Source organism: Notechis scutatus, chromosome 1 (assembly GCF_049901735.1).
Source record: "Notechis scutatus isolate UNSWTSFEM ecotype Mainland chromosome 1, rNotScu1.2, whole genome shotgun sequence".
NCBI classification, from domain to species: Eukaryota; Metazoa; Chordata; class Lepidosauria; order Squamata; family Elapidae; genus Notechis; species Notechis scutatus.
This window is the reverse complement of record NC_142009.1, coordinates 248,492,804-248,514,170: the sequence shown is the minus strand read 5'-3', so window position 1 is coordinate 248,514,170 and position 21,367 is coordinate 248,492,804. Positions and strand designations below refer to the sequence as shown.

The 21,367-nt window shown below is 37.9% G+C and overlaps 1 protein-coding gene across 17 annotated transcripts in view; it reads left to right on the top strand.

Annotated features, from left to right (window-relative positions):
• PPFIBP2 (PPFIB scaffold protein 2) overlaps window positions 1-21,367 on the top strand; it is a 161,640-nt gene that overhangs the window by 115,797 nt on the left and 24,476 nt on the right. For all 17 annotated transcript variants that reach the window (XM_087951025.1, XM_087951024.1, XM_087951014.1 and 14 more), the window contains 5 exons: window positions 11,824-11,899; window positions 18,233-18,336; window positions 18,428-18,492; window positions 18,707-18,775; window positions 19,673-19,733. In XM_087951025.1, coding sequence (XP_087807151.1) covers window positions 11,824-11,899; window positions 18,233-18,336; window positions 18,428-18,492; window positions 18,707-18,775; window positions 19,673-19,733 — 375 coding nt within the window. The remainder of the gene's footprint in view (window positions 1-11,823; window positions 11,900-18,232; window positions 18,337-18,427; window positions 18,493-18,706; window positions 18,776-19,672; window positions 19,734-21,367) is intronic.

Genomic DNA, 21,367 nt, shown 5'->3' with positions numbered 1-21,367 from the left:
ATTTGTTTAAAGTAGGTAAAAGATAATTTCTGAAAATAGGTAGCAAGGGAGGTGCACAAACTTTGAAAGACTTCATTTGCAGCTGGAACAAATATGAATTAATTCCCCTGTCTCCCAATTTCACTATTACCACCCCACCCACCGCGATCGCCAGAGATAACTGTCTTGCAATCTCTTTGTGAGGAAGAGGAGCAACCATACGGAGAAATAGCTTGAGCAATTTCTCGTCTCTTTGATCCAGAGAGGATCGTATGAGACAATCTGTGCCAGCCCCTGTATAATTTCTGCAACTGTTGGCTCCACTTGTCTGTTGAGCTATTATCTTCATTCAGCCATATTCCTTCAGAAATCTCTTTGAGAGAGAGATTTTAAAAGGGAAAAAAAAACCTTCCTTGCTCAGGAATATCCTTTCCATTCTGCATTTCTCCACTCCTAACTAAAAGATGTTGAGTATCAAAAATTTAAATCAAGATGTAGTTGTTGATCATGCAGCTATGAATATTGCTTATTTAGTGTTAAGAAAATTTTATTCTGAATCCAACGGGTTTTATGTTTTTGAGTCCCATGTATAGACAGTCACTTTCCTTTCTCACTCCTCTTTGAGAAATCCACAAACTCCTTCAGTAGCTCACAAGCAACTGCAGTTACACCTTCACGACTCTTGTTCTCTCACTGCTAGATCTGACCCAATCCAACTCAAGGAAAGAGAAGTTCTTCTGAGGATAAAGAGCATGCAGCTTGCATTGTCTCTTTTTAAAGGTTTTATATTTATGTTGCTGCTCAAAATCTCACTGTGCACAATACTAATTGGGTAACTTGTGCTCGTTTATTTCTTTGGCTGATTTCTTCATTCCTCAGGTGTCTGTTCTGTCTCCCTTGGAAGCTATCCATGATGCACTCATTTTGAGGTCATGGTTTCTGGCATTCTTGTATAAAGTACTGACCTTTTACTGCTTTTTTGATTCCTTATACTGTCTTTAGCCTTTCAGAATTTTGTTTTTATTTTTAATTATTACAATAGTGAAATGTCTTAATCTTTTATTATAGTTCTTCTATTTTTCTTTGTATTTTATGGAATATGGATTATATTCAAGCCATAGCTGGGGATGGGGGGAGTCAGTGTTTGTATGTCAGTATGTCAGTGTTTCTCATAATGTGGTTATCCAGAATTGAAGTTGCTATCCAGAACTGAAGTAGCTGACTTATTTTTTCACCCATTTCATTGCCTTGGAGAGACCTTAACCACACTCTTTTTGTACTTGGAAATAAAATAAAATACAACCGATAATGTGTAATGAATACTTGGATTGGGGAAAGTAGTGATGGCTTACTTCCATGTACAAATTGGCTATCATTCTGGGGATTGTATTTTTAGCATATCAAAGGTTTAAATCAGTGGTTCCCAAACTTTTTAAGTCCACTGCCCCCTTGGTGCTACAAACTCATCCTCGGTGCCCCCCACCCAGGGGTGGGATTCAAATTTCTGTGGGCGTGGCCTAATTTGAGGATGTGGCTTGCTGGTCATATGACTGGGTGGGCGTGGCCAGGTGACTGGCAAACCAAATACAAGTGGTCCTCACTTAATGGCAGGTTGTTTAGCAAGTGTTCTACTTTATGACTGGCCTCCCAGAGCTACTTGACCTGTTTTTGGAATTTTGACAGCTTTAGATCAGGGGCCTACATCCCACCCCCGCCTGTGTGTGTGAGAAAGAGAGGGAGAGAGAGGGTTGGATTAGATCTCTCTCTCTCTCTCTCTCCCACCAACGCCAGAAAGCCACCGTCAGTCAAAATTCATATTAGTGGTCTCCGGGATTTAAAATTATGAGTTTGGTGGTCCCTGAGGTCCACAAGTTTGGTGACCCCTGATCTAAAGGGATGAGCCTGAGAGAGGGAAAGAGAGAGAGAAAAGAAGGAGAGAGAGAAAGAGAGGAAGAAAGGAAAGAGAAAAGGGAAAGAACGAAAAAGGGACAGACAAAGAAGGGGGGATGGAAGGAAGGGACAGAAAGAAAAAGAAGTAAAGAAGGGGGAGGGAGGGAGGAGAAACAGATTTAATAGATTTAACAGATAATCAGAGTTGGAAGGGACCTTGTAGGTCATCTAGTCCAACCCCCCACCCAAGTGGGAGACCCTACACCATTTCTGACAAATGGAAGTCCAATCTCTCTTTTTTTTTTTTTTAAACAAGTTTTATTGATTTTCAAAACACACAAGTCATCATTATCCATTACATGTTTAAACCTTTTTCCATTATAAATTTAACAAGTCAGATAAACTATAATTCTGTTTTAAACCATTTCCATATAAACATACAAAAACCTCTTATCCAATTTCCCTTTATTTCTCTTCACTCTTATTCAATTTTATTATTATTATTTCATCTCCTTCTTTCTGACTTAGTTATCATTATTCTCATTCTATTATTTCTACAAGGTTTTATTAATTTTCCCCCCCAAAAAACAACATAATCACACAACACACAAAACATAAAAAAGATCTTTTTGGAAAGTAACTTGGACCCAGGTATCTCTCTTTTCATGGACTTCAATAATATTCAGGCTCATCTTACATATCATTACTTACCGTATTTGCCGGCGTATAAGACGACTTTTTTGCCCTGAAAAACATGCCTCCAAGTGGGGGTCGTCTTATACGCCGGGTATATTCTTCGCCTTGTTGGTGAGGAGGCTCGCTTCTCCCTCTCCTTGAGGTCATAGCAGGCGCTGGCGAATTGCAAAGGGTTCCTCGTAAATTAGCTGCAGATCTCAGAGCGGGGACTTTGCATTCAGTTGTAGCCTTGAGCGTCGGGTTACCCGTAGCTCTGCCAGGAGGGATTACGCCCGCAATCCGGCCGGCTCCCTCTCGCTGAGGTGGGGCGGAGGTGGGATGTGGGTCCCTACTACCGCTAAGGCTCAGCTAGAGGTAGCGCAGCTCTTGACCCGGCTTGCTTGGTTTCTTCCTTCCGTTTGTTTTGCTTCGCTGGCGATTTCACCTTTTGTGGAGCTGGGCGAAGGGACTGATCGGACCCGCCTCTGGGGCTTAGACGTTACCCAGAATCAACCTGGTTTTCAGGCGCGTCCTTGGATGGACTCGGGAAAGGCAGGTGGAGAGGCTAGAAAGAAAAAGGATCTGGAACTCCTTCTTTCCTGCCAGATCCCTGGCAAGCAGCGTTGGGTAAGACCAGGCAGGGCCTGGCGTTTTCCGAAAGGACTTGCCTGTTGAGTGACATCAGCTTCTGAACTAAAGCCCACTATGTCAGATACAATAAAGCAGAATGGGTGTCTTTTTCTCTTTAAAGACGAAACAGAGGTTGGGGGTGGGAAGAGAAGAAGGGAGCGATCATGTTAAAATGACAACTTTCTAGATCCAGTCCCGAAGGGGGAAAGGAAAAAAAACACAAACGCCTAATTTCCTTAATTTCACTGCAATTTCTCCTCTTTCTCACATCCCACATTGTCTTCTCTTGCTGCGGGAGCAATGTCACCTTTTACTCTGGTATCGATGGAAAAGCAGGTTTGGCAGCGGTATCAAGTAAAAGACAAGTGAAAGGCTGAGGAGGATTGACATCAAGATCAACTTATCTTCATTATGGGCAGCTTTGCAGGGTAGTTCATATTTCAGTTCATATTTCAGTTCATATTTTAGCAAGCATAATTTAATGATAGTGGCTGGCAAGTCAAATCTTAGATGCATTGCTAAAATGGGATCTGCGAATGTGGGGTTTTCAGAAAGCTAAAGGAAGGGGAGTGTGGGTGTGAAAATTTGGATATAATTAATCATGGCTAGTTTAAAATGCAACATTGCCACAATTAATATCAGAGTGAAAATTATGCTTCTGCAGGCCCTATTTGTGTCTTTCCGGCTTAGCTGAAATAGAATTCTTTTAATAAAGTTGCCTGTCCATGACAAGTCATGGTAAATGGGTAATTTGAAATTTAGGCACACACACACATTTTATAAAACTATGAACTATACCTGCTCTGAATCGGAAAATTACTTATGTTCTATTATTTGGCATACTTTCACAGCCTTGTGAGTTTTCCTGCATGTCATAAGCATTTGAATATAAATTAACATGTTGAAATCAAATCTGATGTTCTTTTACCTTTTATTTGGTATGTGGAAGGTGTGCGGAAGAGGGGTAGTCTTATACGGCGAGTATATAACAAACTCTATATTTTGAGTGGAAATGTTGGGGGTCGCTTATACGCCCAGTCGTCTTATACGCCGGCAAATACGGTATTTTATTTACCATTCTAAGTCTTCTATATTAACTTCTCCACATATTTCACTCTTCTTGATTCTATCTTAATTAATCATCTTAATTTGAGTCATTATATTTATATCTTTTGTCCATTCTCTATTATACCTTTGTCTCATTCCTTTTAAAAAGAAAGAAATTTCTCCTGAAATCACTAATCAGAGTATGATGCCTTTCTATCTCCCCACTAAATTAATCAAATTAATCTTTAAACTACCCAATCCGATTTTGCTTGGTACATTCTAACTGAATAATACATCTAAAACAATTAAATACATAGTTAAGCAATAGATTTAAATATTAAAAACAAAATACTATAATGAAAGTTCTATAATAACATCAATACCATAATCTTAATAAACTCTTTAATTAAAGTTTAATATTCTAAATCTCCCCTCATATTATATTTTCAAACCAATCATTATTAACATTCCAACATTCCAATCTCTTATCAACTCTCAAGCCATTTAGATTTTCTATTTCTGATACAATACTACAATATCATCTTATGTACCTTGCAAAATCTCTTTGAAGAAATTGTACTTATCCTTTATCCCTAAAAAAATTTCTTTTTCTCATTTAATTTCAAAACTTTGTAGCTTTTCTCCACCTTTTCCCTTTCTTTCTTCCCCCAACAAACCTTTCTAGCCCCCTTCTTCTAGCCTCTGCCTTACTGGCTTCTCTTCTCTGTCGTATTCCTCTTCCCTTTTGTTTACCATCCTTATATTGATTTTGCACCTTGTTTTTCCCTTTCTTAAATGTTTTTTTAAATCTTAAGTCCTTTATTTCTCTTCTTTTTCCTCTTCCTTCCCTCTTGGTCGAGTTCTGAGATTTATTAAAGATGGCTTCCTCTCTTTGTTCTTCTTCTGCTGTCTTCATCTGTTGCAATGTTTGTTGATAATTAATAAGCGCCATTTCTAAAAAAAGAAAGGCTTCTTTCAAACCATCTTTACCATTTTGTTTTGCTTGCTCATAATCTTTTCTCAGTTCCTCGATAGAAGAAGCCATTATAAATCTTTTCTTTTCTTTTCTCTTACAACAGCCAGAATATTCCAAAGGAAAAATAAGACAATCCCAAAGTTCTCAGTCAGTCCAAACCAAGACAGAGTTCCCACTCTCTCCTCGTGGGGTAGTATCAATTAAAAAAAAGAAAGTCCAAATCTGTTTCTTAAAATCTTATTGCAATATATTTTAGTCTTTTAATCCTTAAGGCATCTCCTCCAACAAGGTCTTAGCATACAAATATTTTTTTTAGTCCTCTCTTTTCCCACTCACCGCTTAGAGCCAGTTTTCACCTAAAAAAATAGGTTTCTTAATGTTCACTTTTTATTCCGTAAAAAGAGGGTAAGCTATCCTTTCAGCACCATTAAACTGCCGCTTTTTTCCTCTTCTCGAAGGTATCATTCAGAAAGTCATACTTTTCAGGAATTTTGTTAAATATGTCTTAGAGTCCTAGGAACCAAGAAAGACTTTTTCCTCTCAAGCACTTTCTCCACTTCCTCCTGCGCATTCTTACCCGGCTGCCAGCTTCTTTGTGGCGGCCATTATGGACCGCCGCTGCACCGTCCTGGGAAAAGGGGTTCTACTGGCCGGGGAGGGGGTCTGCAACACCCCCAAACCCTTCTCCGGATCCCCTACCTTCAGCTGCCCTGCAGGGCAGCCTAGCTCCGTACCCGTCTGGGTCGGAGCCCCAAAACGCTAGCGCGGCAGGGATCGCGCAGCTTCGCAAATCCCTGCCGCTCGCGAAGCCGACAAACCGGAAACTTGCAATCTCTTCTTGAAGGTCTCAAGTGATGGTGCTCCCACAACTTCCGAGGGCAAGCTGTTCCATTGGTTGATTGTTCTCACTGTCAGAAAGTTTCTCTTTATTTCCAGGTTAAATCTCTCCTTGTTCAGTTTCCATCCATTATTCCTTGTCTGGCCTACAGTCGCTTTAGAAAATAGCTTGACCCCTTCCTCCCTGTGACAACCCCTCAAATATTGGAAGACCGCTATCATGTCTCCCTTGGTCCTTCTCTTTACTAGACTAGCCAAGCCCAGTTCCTGCAACTGTTCATTGTATGTTTTAGCCTCCTGTCCCCTAATCATCCTGGTTGCTCTTCTCTGTACTTTTTCTAGAGTCTCAGCATCTTTTTTATAATGTGGTGACCAAAACTGGATGCAGTACTCCAGATGTGGTCTTACTAAGGCTTTATAGAGTGGTATTAGTACTTCCCTTGATCTTGATTGTATCCCTTTGTTAATACAATTTAGGATTGCATAAGCTTTTTTGGCTGCTGCTGCACACTGCTGGCTCATATTTAGCTGGTTGTCCACTAAGACTCCAAAATCCCTCTCACAGTTACTGCTATTGAGCCTGGTTTCACCCAGTCTATATGTGTACTTTTGGTTTTTCTTGCCTAAGTGTAGGACTTTAATTTTCTCTATATTGAATTTCATTTTATTAGATATGGCCCAGTGTTCTAGTCTGTCAAGATCCATCTGGATCTTGAGCCTATCTTCTTAGGTGTTAGCTATTCCTGCCAGCTTAGTATCATCTGCAAATTTGGTAAGTTCCCCTTCTATTCTCTCATCTAAGTCGTTAATGAAGATATTGAGTACTGGGCCTATGACGGAACCTTGTGGCACCCCAATGCTTACTTCCCTCCATGTAGACTTAGACCCATTAAGGACTACTCGTTGAGTACGGTTTGCCAGCCAGTTGCGAGTGCATCTAGTGGTGGTACTATCTATTCCACTTTTTTCTAGCTTACTAAGAAGTAGTTTGTGGTCTACTTTATCAAATGCCTTGCTGAAATCTAAATATATTATGTCCACAGTATTTTGCTGGTCTACTAATTTAGTCACTGTGTTGAAGAATGAAATAAGATTGGTTTGGCATGATCTGTTTTTAACAAACCCATGCTGACTGCTAGTTATTACTTTACTTGTTTCTAGATGTTGGCAGATCTGTTTTTTAATTATCTTTTCCAGTATCTTCCCGGGTATTGATGTTAGGCTGATTGGTCTATAGTTTCCTGGGTCTGGTTGTTTTTTTTTTTTCCTTTTTTGAAGATGGGAACTACATCAGCTCTTTTCCAGTCCTCTGGTAGTTCCCCGGTGGTCCAGGATTTTTGAAAGATATGGTGCAGTGGTTCTGAGATGACCTCTGCCAGCTCCTTTAAAACTCTGGGATGTAATCCATCAGGCCCCAGTGATTTGTGTTCATCAAGATCAGACAGGTATTCTCTTACTATTTTTTTGCTTCTTTTAACTTTTATTTCTGGTCTGTCTTTTACAGTTATGTTTTTGGTGGGTTGAGCTATAGTTTCTTTTTGCGTGCAGATGGATGCAAAGAATGAGTTAAGCAGTTGTGCTTTCTCTCTGTTGCCTGTTACTTCCTTGCCATCTTCTCTCTTTAGTGGACCGACTGTTTCCTTGATTTTTTTCTTGTTATTTATATGTTGGAAGAAACTTTTTTTTATTATCTTTGACTTTTGTTGCAAGTCTTTGTTCGTTCTGAGCCTTTGCTATCCTGACTTTGTCTTTGCAGATTCTGGCTATTTGCTGATATTCTTCCTTAGTTGTATGTCCTTCTTTCCATTTTTTGTACTTGTCCTTTTTTTCTTTCAATTTGCCAGAGAGATCTTTGTGCGGCCATGCTGGTTTCTTCTTGGATTTCTTGTTTTTCTTTCTCAGTGGTATTGGGCTGGTCTGGGCTTCTATGATCATACTTTTCAGAGTTTCCCAAGATTCTTGAGTTGTTTTCCCCTTTAGGATTTTCATCCATGGAATCTTTCCCAAGTTCTCTCTGAGTTTATTGAAATCAGCTCTTTTAAAATCCAAGACTCTGGTGTCATTATGTTCTGTTGCTTGTGTTTGTGTTATGTTGAATTCTAGTATGACATGGTCACTCTCACCCAAGGTTCCTGCAGTTTCAACTCCCTTTATCACTTCTTCTCTGTTTGTAAAAATTAAGTCCAGTATGGCTGTCCCTCTAGTTTCACCCTCTACCTTTTGGACAACAAAGTTATCAGCTAGATTGGTTAGGAACTTATTTGATTTCTCACTTGGTGCAGAATTAGTTTTCCAATTGATATCAGGATAATTGAAGTCTCCCATTACTATCATTGTGTGTTTCCTGCATATGTTTGTTAGTTGGCTGGCAAAAAGGACATCAATATTTTCTGCTTGATTGGGTGGCCTATAATATACACCTATGGCCATGTCATTCTTTTTTTCTTTTATATTGACCCATATGCATTCTAGGAGGTTTTCATCCTTGGTTTCATGCATTTCTGAAAGATAATAAGATATCTATTCTAGTCCAATCACCTGCTCCAGCAGGGTTAGAAGGGAGAGAGAGAGTGTGTGTGTTCTTCTTGCAATTTACCAGTACATTTTGGTTTTGCCTTCTTCAGAATTGGCACTGTAATACATTGAGGAAAAGTAATTTTTAGGGTGGAGATCTGGTTCAATGGATCCTGTTTAAAGCCTCAACAAAATGTGAGAACTTCCTGATAGTCTTGACCATGTTTCATCCACAAAACCTTTAATAGAAGCCAAAGATGGTTCAATGTGCTGGCAAAGATGCTTCAATGTGGAAAAGGGCCTCAGTCTAAACTAGGCCTCATTCAATCTGATGCATCAGGTCTCTCTTTCTCTCTCTTTCTCTCTCTCTCCCTCCCTTCCAGACTGGCTTTGCTCTACTTTCCCAATGTGCTTGAGGGGTCGGCGCTTTGAACATGGTTGGATGGATCGATGGATGGATGGAGAGAGAGAAAGAGAGAGGCAGGCAGGCAGGCAGGCAGGCAGGCAGGCAGGGAGAGAGAGAGAGAGAGAGAGAGAGAGAGATATTGGTAGATAGGTAGGAAGGTAGGTAGGTTAGTAGGCAGGCAAGAAGACAGACTTTTGGATGGATGGATAGGTAAGTAGATGTAGGTAGGTAGGCAGACAGACAGAAAGACAGACAGGTAGGTAGGTAGGCAGGAAGGCAGGCAGGCTGGCAGGCAAACAGACAGACCTTTTGGATGAATGGATGGATGGACGGATGGACAGACAGACAGACAGAATGCAACAGCGGCAGTACTTTGGGAAAGCAGTGGCGGCGGCTTTTCCCAACATGCTGCCGGATTCGAGGCACCAGTTCCGGTGCGGTACAACAGTCAATGGGGTGAGCCTGCAGGGCCGGCACCTCGAATACTCCCCTGCCACCTCTTAGCATCCCCAAGGGAGCTGGCAGAGGGGCACTAAGAGGTGGCAGGGGGGCGTTTGAGCTGCCGGCTGGCCCTACAGGTTCACCCATTGACTAGCACCGCTCCGGAGCTGGCGCCTCCAATGCAGAAGCGGTGGCACATTATGTGCCGCCGTGTTCGACGTGCCGCCCCACTGCCGCCTCTTAGCGCCCCTCTGCTGGCCCCCTTGGGGACGCTAAGAGGCAGCAGGGGGATGTTCCTGCATTGAACACGGCCATGGCGGCACCTAATGCTTCCGCATTGGAGGCTCTCGCTCCAGAGCGGTGCTACAGTCAATGAGTGAACCTGCCGGGCTGGCGCCTCGAACGCCCTCCTGCCGCTTCTTAGCACCCCCTGCTGGCCCCCTTGCCTCATAGTGCCCCCTAATGGATCCCACCGCCCCTCGGGGTGGTACCGCCTACTTTGGGAACCACTAGTTTAAATCAACTATATGGTTAACTAAATTAGCCTGGCATGTCTTTGAGAAATGTGGGGCATAGAGAGGACAAAGATAATTTTGTATTAATGTATAAGCTGATGCATCTTCCTGAAATAATAATATGACTTTTAGAGCAAATACTGTGAATATTATTTTAGTAATAGTTGTAGGTAGGGAATGTTCCAAGAGGCCTCACATGCTGTCCCATTAGCAAGACCCTATCCATCTGCAGAGACGGTGGCAGAGGCACACTAATGCAATTGTGCACTATTGAATAGGATCGCGCATTCTTTCAGATTTTATTCAGAAGAGGATGTAGAGAAAAGACAGGAGCACAAATATAGCACCTATCTGCTATTGCAGGATTTGATACCTGGACACTTCCGTACCTGCCATAAAGTCTTAAAGGATAATGGGGTAACCTACCTACAGAGTTACTTTAATGAGGCTCTTGTATTCAAAAGCATTTCTTCAAAATCAAATCCAGAACATTGTACAGCCCCTATTACAGATAATCCTCGGTTAACAACAGCACTTGAATTGGGAATTGCTGTTGCAAAGTGAAGTGTGATGTCACTGACTGTGCCATTGAATGATAGTAATTCCGGCACTCTTGGTTGCATTAAGAGAGTAAGCATGGATCATTCAGTGAGGACATCACCAGGGGTGGGCTACTGGGGGTTCACAGGGGTTCGGGAGAGCCCTTAGCTAAAATTCTGTGCAGTTCAGAGAACCCCAAATCCCACTTTTGGTTGGCCCCACCTACCCTGCCTAGCCCCTCTCAGGAGTCCCCACACAGCCCATTTTGGATGCAGCTAAGTGCAGGACACGCGTGGAGGTTCGGGAGGGTGAAAAACGGGCCTCCCGGAATGGGCCCGTTGCCAGCTTCCAGAGAGCCACCCCCACCCAGCAACCGGGCAGAGAACCTGTTGCTAAAAATTTTGAAGCCCACCTCTGGACGTCACATGTGCCATTTGCAACCTCCTGCTGGCTTCCCTATTGATTTTGCTTGTTGGCAGCTGATCAAGAAGGTGGCAAATTGTGACTTCAACATTTTGGAATATTATAATCGTGGAAGCCATTTGTTCAGTGCCCATGCAAATTTGAATGGTCACTGAATGAGTTAACCAAGGATCTCCTGTAATAAAAGCTTGTCCTTTTAGTAGTGAAAGAAATAAGAGTGAAACATTCTAATGCAATTTTAAATAATTCACTATTTGATCTAACCTACTTTCTGTTGCAGTTAAAGTGGTTATATTTCTTCTTATTTCACTCTTCTCAGTATTTTAGCTATGTTATTTATTTGAATTATTTTTTCAAAGCAAACTGAGAGCTTCTTGCTACACAGCTTTAAAGCTGTTTTCTGTCAAGATGGTGTTACCATAATAAAGGTGTTGTTGAAGGAGAAAATACAAGTCTTCCAAATACAAATCTTCCCCCAGCAGTTAAATTTATTCTGTCTGGTAATCACTTGCTAAAATAATTGTTAAAATTTAACACCTTTTGTTAAAATAATTATTTAACTTTATTAGATATGCAAAAGAAAAAAGGTAAGGCAGTCACAGCAAAAGTGAAACAGAAAAAGCTATATACGTTTTATCAAATATGGCTGCAAAAATGCTCCTATGGTTTGCTTTTTACAAGGAAGAAAACAAACATTTAAGCACAGCTTTCCAAATATCAAAGTGAATGCTGGCGCCAGCAGTAAGAACACATTGCCTTTTTGTGTATCTGATTAAGACCAAACTAGAAAAATATATACCTTTATCACTTGGCAACAAACCACAGAAACAACTTCGGGATTTGGAAGACTAGAAAAAGTTTCATGTATCCACATGTTCCACATGGCACTTTCTGTGATTGATTATTTTGATACTCTTATAAATTTAATGTTGTTATCTTTTCCTTTATAGGACCGCCGCATAGAAGAGTTAACCATTTTGCTAAGCCAGTACCGAAGGGTGAAAGAGATAATGCTAGCAGTCCAAGGTATAATTAATTACTGATGTATTGATTGGAAGGTCCTCAAAATGGTCTCATCTAATTTAATAACTAACATTTATCTAATGCTCAAAAAAATGGCCAACTGCCTTCATTACTATCTCTTCTTCCCCAAAAATCTCTTTTCTGCTTCCTTCTCAAAGTTATTAGATGTATCCTTACATTACACAAATACAGATTCTACTTCAAAGTGTTTCAATTAAGTCTTGAGGCCTCTGTCTGAAATATTAGGCAGAAAATACTTTTTGAGTTCCAACACACTGTTAAACCCCTTTTTTTTTCATAGTCATTTATAGCTCTGTGGATATTTTGTGTTGAATGCACTATAATAACCTCTATGTTTATTATGTAATTGTATGTCATTCATCAGTGGATTGCAGTGTCCGTATGGGAAAGTAAAAGAAGGTTAAACAAGTTTTTTGCTCTACTATTTGTATTTATAGCAGGTGAACTGTAGCATACTATTGATTAGAGCTATAATCCACAAGGGACTATATAGAAATAGAGTTATGGAAAAAAAAAAAACCTGTTTCCATTTCCTTTAAAATTGAATAGACTGATAAATGCTTGTGTGGTTGTTTCAGAGGGAACATTTTTTTAAAAAAAGGATTATGCACTTGTTTGCTACAGTGTAATAAAAAAATGTAAAAGAAAGCCAAATGGCTTGCTGCTGATATGTTGAAAATAGCTAAAGAAAGGCTGAATTCAAAAGGCAACAGAGACAGAAATGTTTGCATAGCTACATTGAATGAATAAAATAAAAAGAGACGTCTTACATCTAAAGAATTGCATCTAAACAAACACGGCAGAGAGTGAGGATAACATTTGGAGGGGAAGTACAGGAGATTTATTTAAGAAAATTAAGAGTCAAGCTATTTTCTAAAGCGCCTGTAGGCCAGACAAGGAATAATGGATGGAAACTGAACAAGGAGAGATTTAACCTGGAAATAAGGAGGAACTTTCTGACAGTGAGAACAATCAACCAATGGACCACCTTGCCCTCAGAAGTTGTGGGAGCGCCATCACTTGAGATTTTCAAGAAGAGAATGGACTGCCATCTGTCAGAAATGGTATAGGGTCTCCCACTTGGGTGAGGGGTTGGAGTAGATGACCTACAAGGTCCCTTCCAACTCTGATTATCTGTTATCTGTTATTTTATGTAAATATAGAACACAAAGTTCTCCTGAAGAAAGAAAATTAAGAAGGTGCAAATATTTGTAGGAACTTTGCCAAAAAGTTTGTAAAATTGATGATGGTTAGAAAGGTTTCATCAATGAACTAGAGCTAGAAATGAAGTTAAATGGGTCCTAGAAAATATTGCTAGTAATCAAGCTGCAAGAGTTGATGAAATACTAGCAGAGCTGTTTATATTCTTAGAAGTTAAAATACTGTTTGAAGTTTGTAAGCAGGTATGGAAAACATAGCAGCAGCCAAGGGGATGGAAATGTTCGATTTACTTTCCAATAGCAAATAGGGATATCCTATTTTTCAAACTACTAAATGGCTGCACTTATCTCAGGCGCTAATCTTAGAGATTCTCTGATCCAGATTTCAGTAATTCATGGAATAATAGCAATAGCACTTAGACTTATATACCACTCCATAATGCTTTGCTTTACAGCATTCGCTAAGAGGTTTACAGAATTAGCATGTTGCCCCCAATAATCTGGGTCCTGATTTTACTGACCTCGGAATGATGGAAGACTGCATCAACCTTGAGCCAATCAGGATTGAACTCCTGGCAGTGGGCAGAGTTAGCCTGCAATACTGCATTCTAACCACTACGTCACCATAGCTCTAATAAGAATGAATAAGAAATGCAGGGTAAACAAGATACATTCAAAAAAGATGGAGATTTCTGAGATCACACTAATAGCAACTAGTGGGTAATGGAGAAGGCAAGGAACCTTCAAAAAGATTCTGGTTTTTCCTTTGTTGATTATACAAATTTGATTGTATAGACCACAACAAATTGTGATGGCCCTTAATAAATTGGTGTACCAGTCCATTTCATCAAATTATTGATACATATGTTTCAACTTTCAATTTTCCAGGCATCAGAATTTTCTGCAGGGACTTCTGTCTTTGAATGATATATCCAAAGTATTTAAGATTTATAGAATCTGCATTATTGCTATCTCTAACAAACGGTTTAGATTTTCTTTATCTAACACTGAATGTTTTTGTTTTTGTTTTGCATGCTGAGCTATTTTCTCTAGCACAATTCAGAATCATCAATTTTTGTTTTGTTGAGTCTTTCTAATGACCCAGCTTTTACAGTCATATATTATAATTGTGAAAGTCACGGCTCTGACAATATATATATTAGTCATTAATGCACTAATATGTCTGTGCTTTAGTATTTTTTTAGATCTGTCATGCTTTCTTCTCACAAGTAACAGGTAGCTCTTCACTTAATGGCCATAGTAATATAACTTGAATTTTTGAGCCTTGGAAAATGAAGTCTGTTACTATTCATATTCTCTGCCTTTTTGTATTTGATTGGTTCATTTTAAAATATTAAGTCAGCACTTAAGGCCTATCCAGAAAGGTTGTATAAAAAAATAATGCCCATGCAAATTTGAGAATAACTTGGATTGCAACAACCAATTTTTCAATACTAATTGAAATAAAATCAGACTATTTATTGGGAGGACTAATGGTACAGCTGTAAATTAAATATACTGTACTACAGTGTGATACTTGGAAAAATCAAAGGCAATCAAAACTAGGCTGACATGTCTTATGTTGTCTCTGGTGACTCAAGCTTGAATTTATGAAAACTAAAAAATTAAAAAAATGGCTTCCAAGGCTGACACAGTTATTGACAGACAATCTAGACAATCACTAATAATCAGAAGTAATTGAATAGCAAGGTACAGTTTGAAAGACTGCAAAAAAACTTGGATTAAATCACCCTTTTCATAAAAGGAATAGATACGGATAAAAATCACCATTTGCCTGCCTACAAATGCCTTTCCATTTTCTCAGGTCAAGAAGTGATAACATTTTCATTCTATAACTATAAAACATAACAGTAAAAGTTGTATAATCATTACATTGGAACATATTTTTAAAACCCTATCATTAAAAGGGAAAAGAATGCCAGCAAGATAAATTGGTGAGCGTAGCATAAATGTAATGTGTTTTGAATTCTGTGTATACATATCCTTATCACATGTTCAGGAATTTAGAGCATTATACCATAACAAATATTCCATTTATGCTTTCCAGGAAGCTTCATTGTTTGAGATCTCAGTCACCTTAACTTACTTGTACAGAATGCAAAAGTCTACAGATGTGGGAGCTCAAAGTATTGCTTAGTTACTATGGTGATAATTTTGACCTTGGAAACATTATTAATATTTAATAATGAATTTTCCCACAGTAACGTAAAACTAATGAGGAAAAAAAATCAAGGTTGAAAGAATATTAGTTGGCTTTTGGTCGTCAGTCTACATTCTTCAAACTGTCGTCCTTAAGCATGAAAAGTTTGTTGGATGGGATGGCAAATTGTATTCAAATAATTCCTGCTTCATTATCAAAACTGATTTCTTTTCATGCTTAATGTATTTTCTGTGTGTTCACTTATCTTCGTGACTGGGCTTTTCTAAATCCATACAGGAATTGTGACATTTTATGTGGATATCTAGTCAGAATGGGAAACATACTGGTATATATAGAACATTTATTCTCCCTTCTTTAAAATAAAAGCTGCATATCCAAATAAATAATAAGTTTTAAATTTATTTAGCTATAATAATGTACAATGAATGCATTATAGTTTCAGTGAAGCTATAATTATAGTATTGCAGTTTAATACTTGCTGACATGGTACATAACTTGACATCAGAAATTACTTTAATCATCAGATTTCCCATCTTGTAGTATTATTAGGCTAATGCCAAGCCTAATCCTTTAATATTTCTTAAATGATAGGTCTAGCAAGAAGGTTGAGTTAAATTGCACGCTTTTTTCCCAGAGCAGGCAAAAAATGCGGGAAGAATTGCAAGAAAGTAACTTCTCTGTGGCTTTGCCTCCATTTATCTAAACATAATATGTAAAAGAAATAGTAAGGGGCAATATTTTATTGTGCATGGTTATATTTTCCAGTGATGTAATGTATCTTTAAAAGAGCTTATTTACCGCAAAACATTCAGTGATCCAATCTGCTATAGTTAACTATCTTTGGCTATTATGGGTAAAACTATAATGGAACAACATAAAAAATAACTTCAATACCATCTCTCTCTCTCTCCTCCCCCTCCTCCACATATTCATACATATATGTTCATGCTCTAGTATACAATCCAATATCTTATAGTACTTCTCTTGAAATATAATTTGACTAGCTCCTCCTTCTACTTAAATAAATCTACCAAATATTGTTATTTGGCATGAAACACTGAATATTCCCCCCCCCCCAAAACAAGGTATCTGTATCTTCAACAGAGATCCTTGAATCTAGTTATTTTGAGGGAAAACTTTTTTTAGCTAGATGCCTCTTCTATATTGTTATACCATGAAATACTCTATATTTGGTTTCCTCAACACTGAAAAAATATTAAAATTACCTTGCCTTCCCATGAGTACATACTAGAGACTTACTTATGAAGAGTAATTATGCTTTTAAGACATCTTCAAAATGCATCAGTGTTATAATACTGCAGTATCTATATTTATTTAATTTAATCAGACATTTTATATATTTACAGCATTTATTGGACTCCCATCTTACCATAGGGTAACTCTGGGTGGCTTACAGATACATCTAAGTTAAAACATAAAAAACTTTTTAAAAAATCAATTAAAACCAAAGACATATGGGGAAGGTAGGGGTGGAGTGGGTGGAGGTGGGATCTGTTATTATTCAACTATCTCAGTTGCGCTGTTTCCCCACTGGGGCCCCAAGCCAAGTGGCAAAGCCACATCTCTAGGCCATTACAAAAAGATAGGAGGGTTGGGACCCACCTTACATTGGGGGGGAGGGGCAAGATGTTACAGCAGGAACAGGATTCTTCCTGAATCCTGCAAGCCAGTATAATTGGGCTGATGGGACCCACAGCATGCTTCCTCTACTGGCATGAGTGGAATGGGCCAATCCCAGTGGGCTGAGACGATCCTTCAAGTTACCTGGACCCATGCCATAAAGGGTTTTAAAGGTAATCACCTTGAATTGCACCTGAAAGCAGACTGGTAACCAATGCAACTCAAAGTGTTACAGGAGTCATTCTTGGGGGGGAGACTACCCATGTTGCTGCATTCTGCACCAGCTATAGTTCAAATGGTGCTCAATTATCTTGAATAATTAGTATTTGTAATAATCATTCCACATGAACCAATATTAATGAATTACTTCATCAGATCTCTAGGTTTAAACTTATTTACAGTAGATGTGTTCTCTCATTTTAGGGTTACAGAAGAGAATCCTTGTAATCTAGCCATTTGGTGCCGATATGTTCAAAAGCTCTCGAGCCGTATTTTCATGATTGCCAATAATTAGTTCAGATCTAATTACTTCAAAACCACAATCTTCTCCATCTAGTCATTGGGTTCTATACACAGAGTTCATATTTCAATTTCATGAGACACTTAAAGCAGAACAGATTCTCAGTTTTGACAGTGTCAGCTATAACTTTAAATTTTATGTGGTGGCTTATATTGAACTGGCCATGTTTCTTGATATTAATTCTTGTTCATAGCATAATAGGATTTTTAGTTATCCAAGGTAAAATATTTGATCATTCATAATTTACTAATGATATACTGGGAAATTATAACTTCCTTGGCCTTTTTTAAAGATCCTTTATTTATTTATACTTTATCATTTTATTTTCTCTATTTGTTTTATATTTATATTTTTATATACCTTACATAAAAACGACTTCCTGGGACTAGTTCCTGCAGTTATCTTGTAAAGATTTTTGGAAGTGGTTTGCCATGAACTTCTTCCAAGGGCTGATGGAGAGAGTGACTGGCCCAAGGTCACTCAGCAGACTTCGTGACTATGGTGGAACTAGAACTTAGCTATCTTCTGGTTACTAGCTAGCACCTTAATTACTACATTAAATTCACATTCTTAAAATCTTTAACCATTTTCAATTCTACTTTGGAAAATCATATCTTTTCCTTTCTAGAAAATGTTATGTAGTTGTTAAAGAGAATATGTAACAATCAGCAACATATATCAGGAATCGTTCATTAAATGAATCCACTTTATTTAACTTTTCTTGCTGATTCAGCCAATTGGTATTTAGACTTTAGTAATATTGTGGGTTTTTGTCCTTTTAACTGACATTTTTAAAATTTTGTACCTTCAAGGAACCTCAGAAAGAGTTTTGTCTGGTACTAGTGAAGTTGATTTTGAAGCAACCTTAAGAAAGTGGAACCACATGCATGCACCCCAAATAGAATATAAATCAGAGGTTGGTTTGCTTATTCTTTCTTCCAATTATGCACTTCATTTGTCACTTTTTTCAGTGAAAGTTAATCCACACTCAAATGCTTTTTACATAGATACCTCAAGGGGACTTGGCCCCACCTATAATCCTTCCTGCACCACAAAAAATACTGGAAATCAGGTAAGAACTAACTTTTTCCTTACTTGATTGATATGGCTGAAAGTATCCTATTTCTGCTACACAATTTATTTTTCATAGTTAATTTTGGACTACTTATATATGTTTGGATAGGTAAATAGCCTGAGATAGAGTTAAACTAAATAAAAGATTGCCCTTTACATTATATTTAAATTAAATTCAAATTCAAATAATACCATATTGTTACAATCAACAGGGGAAGCTCTCCAGTTCCCTCAAATAAACTATCTTTGACAAATGGGGAAACCCTGGAATTTCAAAACAGGTAAGAAAATATATGTGAATATTTTTTAAAGATATTACCAAAGTCATTTTAACAGACACCATTTGTCATTGGCTCCCACAACAAACTATCTTTGAGTGTATTTTGGTCCATCTGTAGGAGTTTGCTGTCCAGTTTATCTAAATGAGGTTTTCTATCAATACATTCATTCATGCATACTGTACACATCATGCTGTTACCTTTCAAAGTAGATTATATTATGAAAAGTATAGAAAAGAAGTGTAATACTGAATAAAAGAAATAAAATTAAGTGGTAAGGAAAAGATAAGGAAACGAATCTTAAGTTGATCTAATTTAAGCATCACTTCTAAATTTTCTCCTTTTGAGGATATTATTGAATCCATCAACCAAAGCTTTTATGTTTCCCCCTTTCTCTCAGCCTATTCACTCATTCTTTATTTAGTTGTTTTCTTTATATGTTCTATAAAGTGCAATTCATTCTTCCTCCTTTGCATCTCATATAGTCTAATAATAATTCAGTTATTATGCTTACATTCTGTTTGGTTTTCCTTTGATAAATGATCAGTCTCCCTGAAGGCTGTGTGTTCTGGCATTTGGATGGCAAGGAAAAGATTCTTATATTCCCAATGTATCTGTCAAAAACCAGTACACTTCTGTCTTACATATGCAATGTATATCACAAATTATATTCATATTAACATCATGCAAGCATCTTATTGTATTTAAAAATCTGAACTTGCTCTAGCCAACTTGCATATACATGGACACACCCATGTCTTAACTGCTAAGAGTTTTATTGGTGGTATTTCTTATTCAAATTATGCGGGAGCGTTTTATAAACGTCAAATACTTGTTGCTGTCATCAATGTGATTTGGTATGTATATGGTTTCACTAATTATTGCCATTATATTTTGAAGGATATCTCAGAAAAAAATTTCAAGTAGTCTAGAAGACTTGCAAAGTGAATCTCTGGAAAAGGTTAGCTCCAATATTTCAATGTTTGCCTAATAAATATGCATTGGAAGTATATAAAGCTGGATATAAAGCTCAATCCACAGAAGTTTCATGTAGCAGAATAATTTTACTTCCATTGTTGCCTTGACTTTGAGATCGAAAGAAACTGTACTCTGTACTGTCAAATACATATCTGCTAAATCATCCACATCAGGAAGAAGCTATCTATATTTGGTAAATTCTGAACAACATATGCAATAAAAATAAAAATAAAAAATAATTTGATTGTACATAACTAACAAACTATACTCATTTATTCACCATGAAGGTGATATATCAGTTTAATAGCTAATTTGTGGGCTTTCCATTGTATCTACAAATTCCATTGATAAGTTTGTGTTCTTATGCATAGCAAATGAAGAACTAACTTTCCCAATTACCATATAATACAAAGGTTTATTTTCTCCTTTTTTGCATTTTTACTTTGTTCTTTTGTGGTGTATAATTTGGATGTGCATATAAGTAATTGATTTGTAGTGAGACATTGAGATTGATATAACGCTGATGTGAGAGACTATGTTGATACTACGTGCAATTGGCAGATAGATCCTAGGCAGAAGCTGAAATAGCTGACTGGCCAAAAACATGAAAGGGAGACCTCATACCCTAAGGCCAGAAATGGCAGTTTTGTTAATGCTTATCAGGAATATTACAGTTTCTGTTTCATTTGCAGCATCCAGTTTACCATATACTGGAGCCCTAGGATTCCATACTTGTGAGAATTTGTTTTATAAAACTGTTGGCCATCCATTAACGACTTTTCCTGCAGTGCACATCTTTCTTTGAATTTGCACATTTGGATATGTGCATACTTGACATGCCAACAGTTCTTGAACTGCCAACTTTCATGTCTACATAATCCTTTGCACATATAAAGAGCCCCCCAATCAAACCAGGGGTTAGACGAGATTAGAATACAGTCTCTCCTACTTGCAGCTCAATTTACTATAAACAGATTGTTCTATTCCTATTTTTAGTATAATACAGTGATGGAGCAGAAGATTTGTATCACTTCCATGCATTAGATTGTACATTCTCTGTGCTAATTTACATTGCTAAATTCAGTCTGTATAACCTCAATGCAATAATGTATTGCCACTCACTTTTGAAGAGAAATCAGCAGGTCTTTCAGTCCATTTACAGATACAATACAAGCTGATTAGTACAGTTAGTATATCTTGCATTGTGTTCATGGAGGAGTTATGAGATTGGAGTGAATGTAATTTTTACTATTTTCCAACATGTGCTACATATATGGATTTCTGCAGTAGCCAACTTTTGAAGTTTGTTCTCTGTGAGTCAATGATCAGAATGAATGTAAGGTGACTGGGATAAGTGTAGTGTCGGTAGCAACCCCTGCAACAGATTCCATTGACTTGGTAGAAGCTAGACTTAGAAGATAGAATAAAAGGTTGGAAGGGACCTTGAGGTCTTCTAATTTCCTGCTTGAGCATAACATCTTATACTAAATGATTGTCCAATCTTTTCTTGAAAACTTCAAATGAAGGAGCATGCACAGTTTCTGAAGGGAAGTCATTCCATGATTTATTATCTTCATTATCAGGAAATTTATCCTTAGTTTTAGATTGGATCTCTCT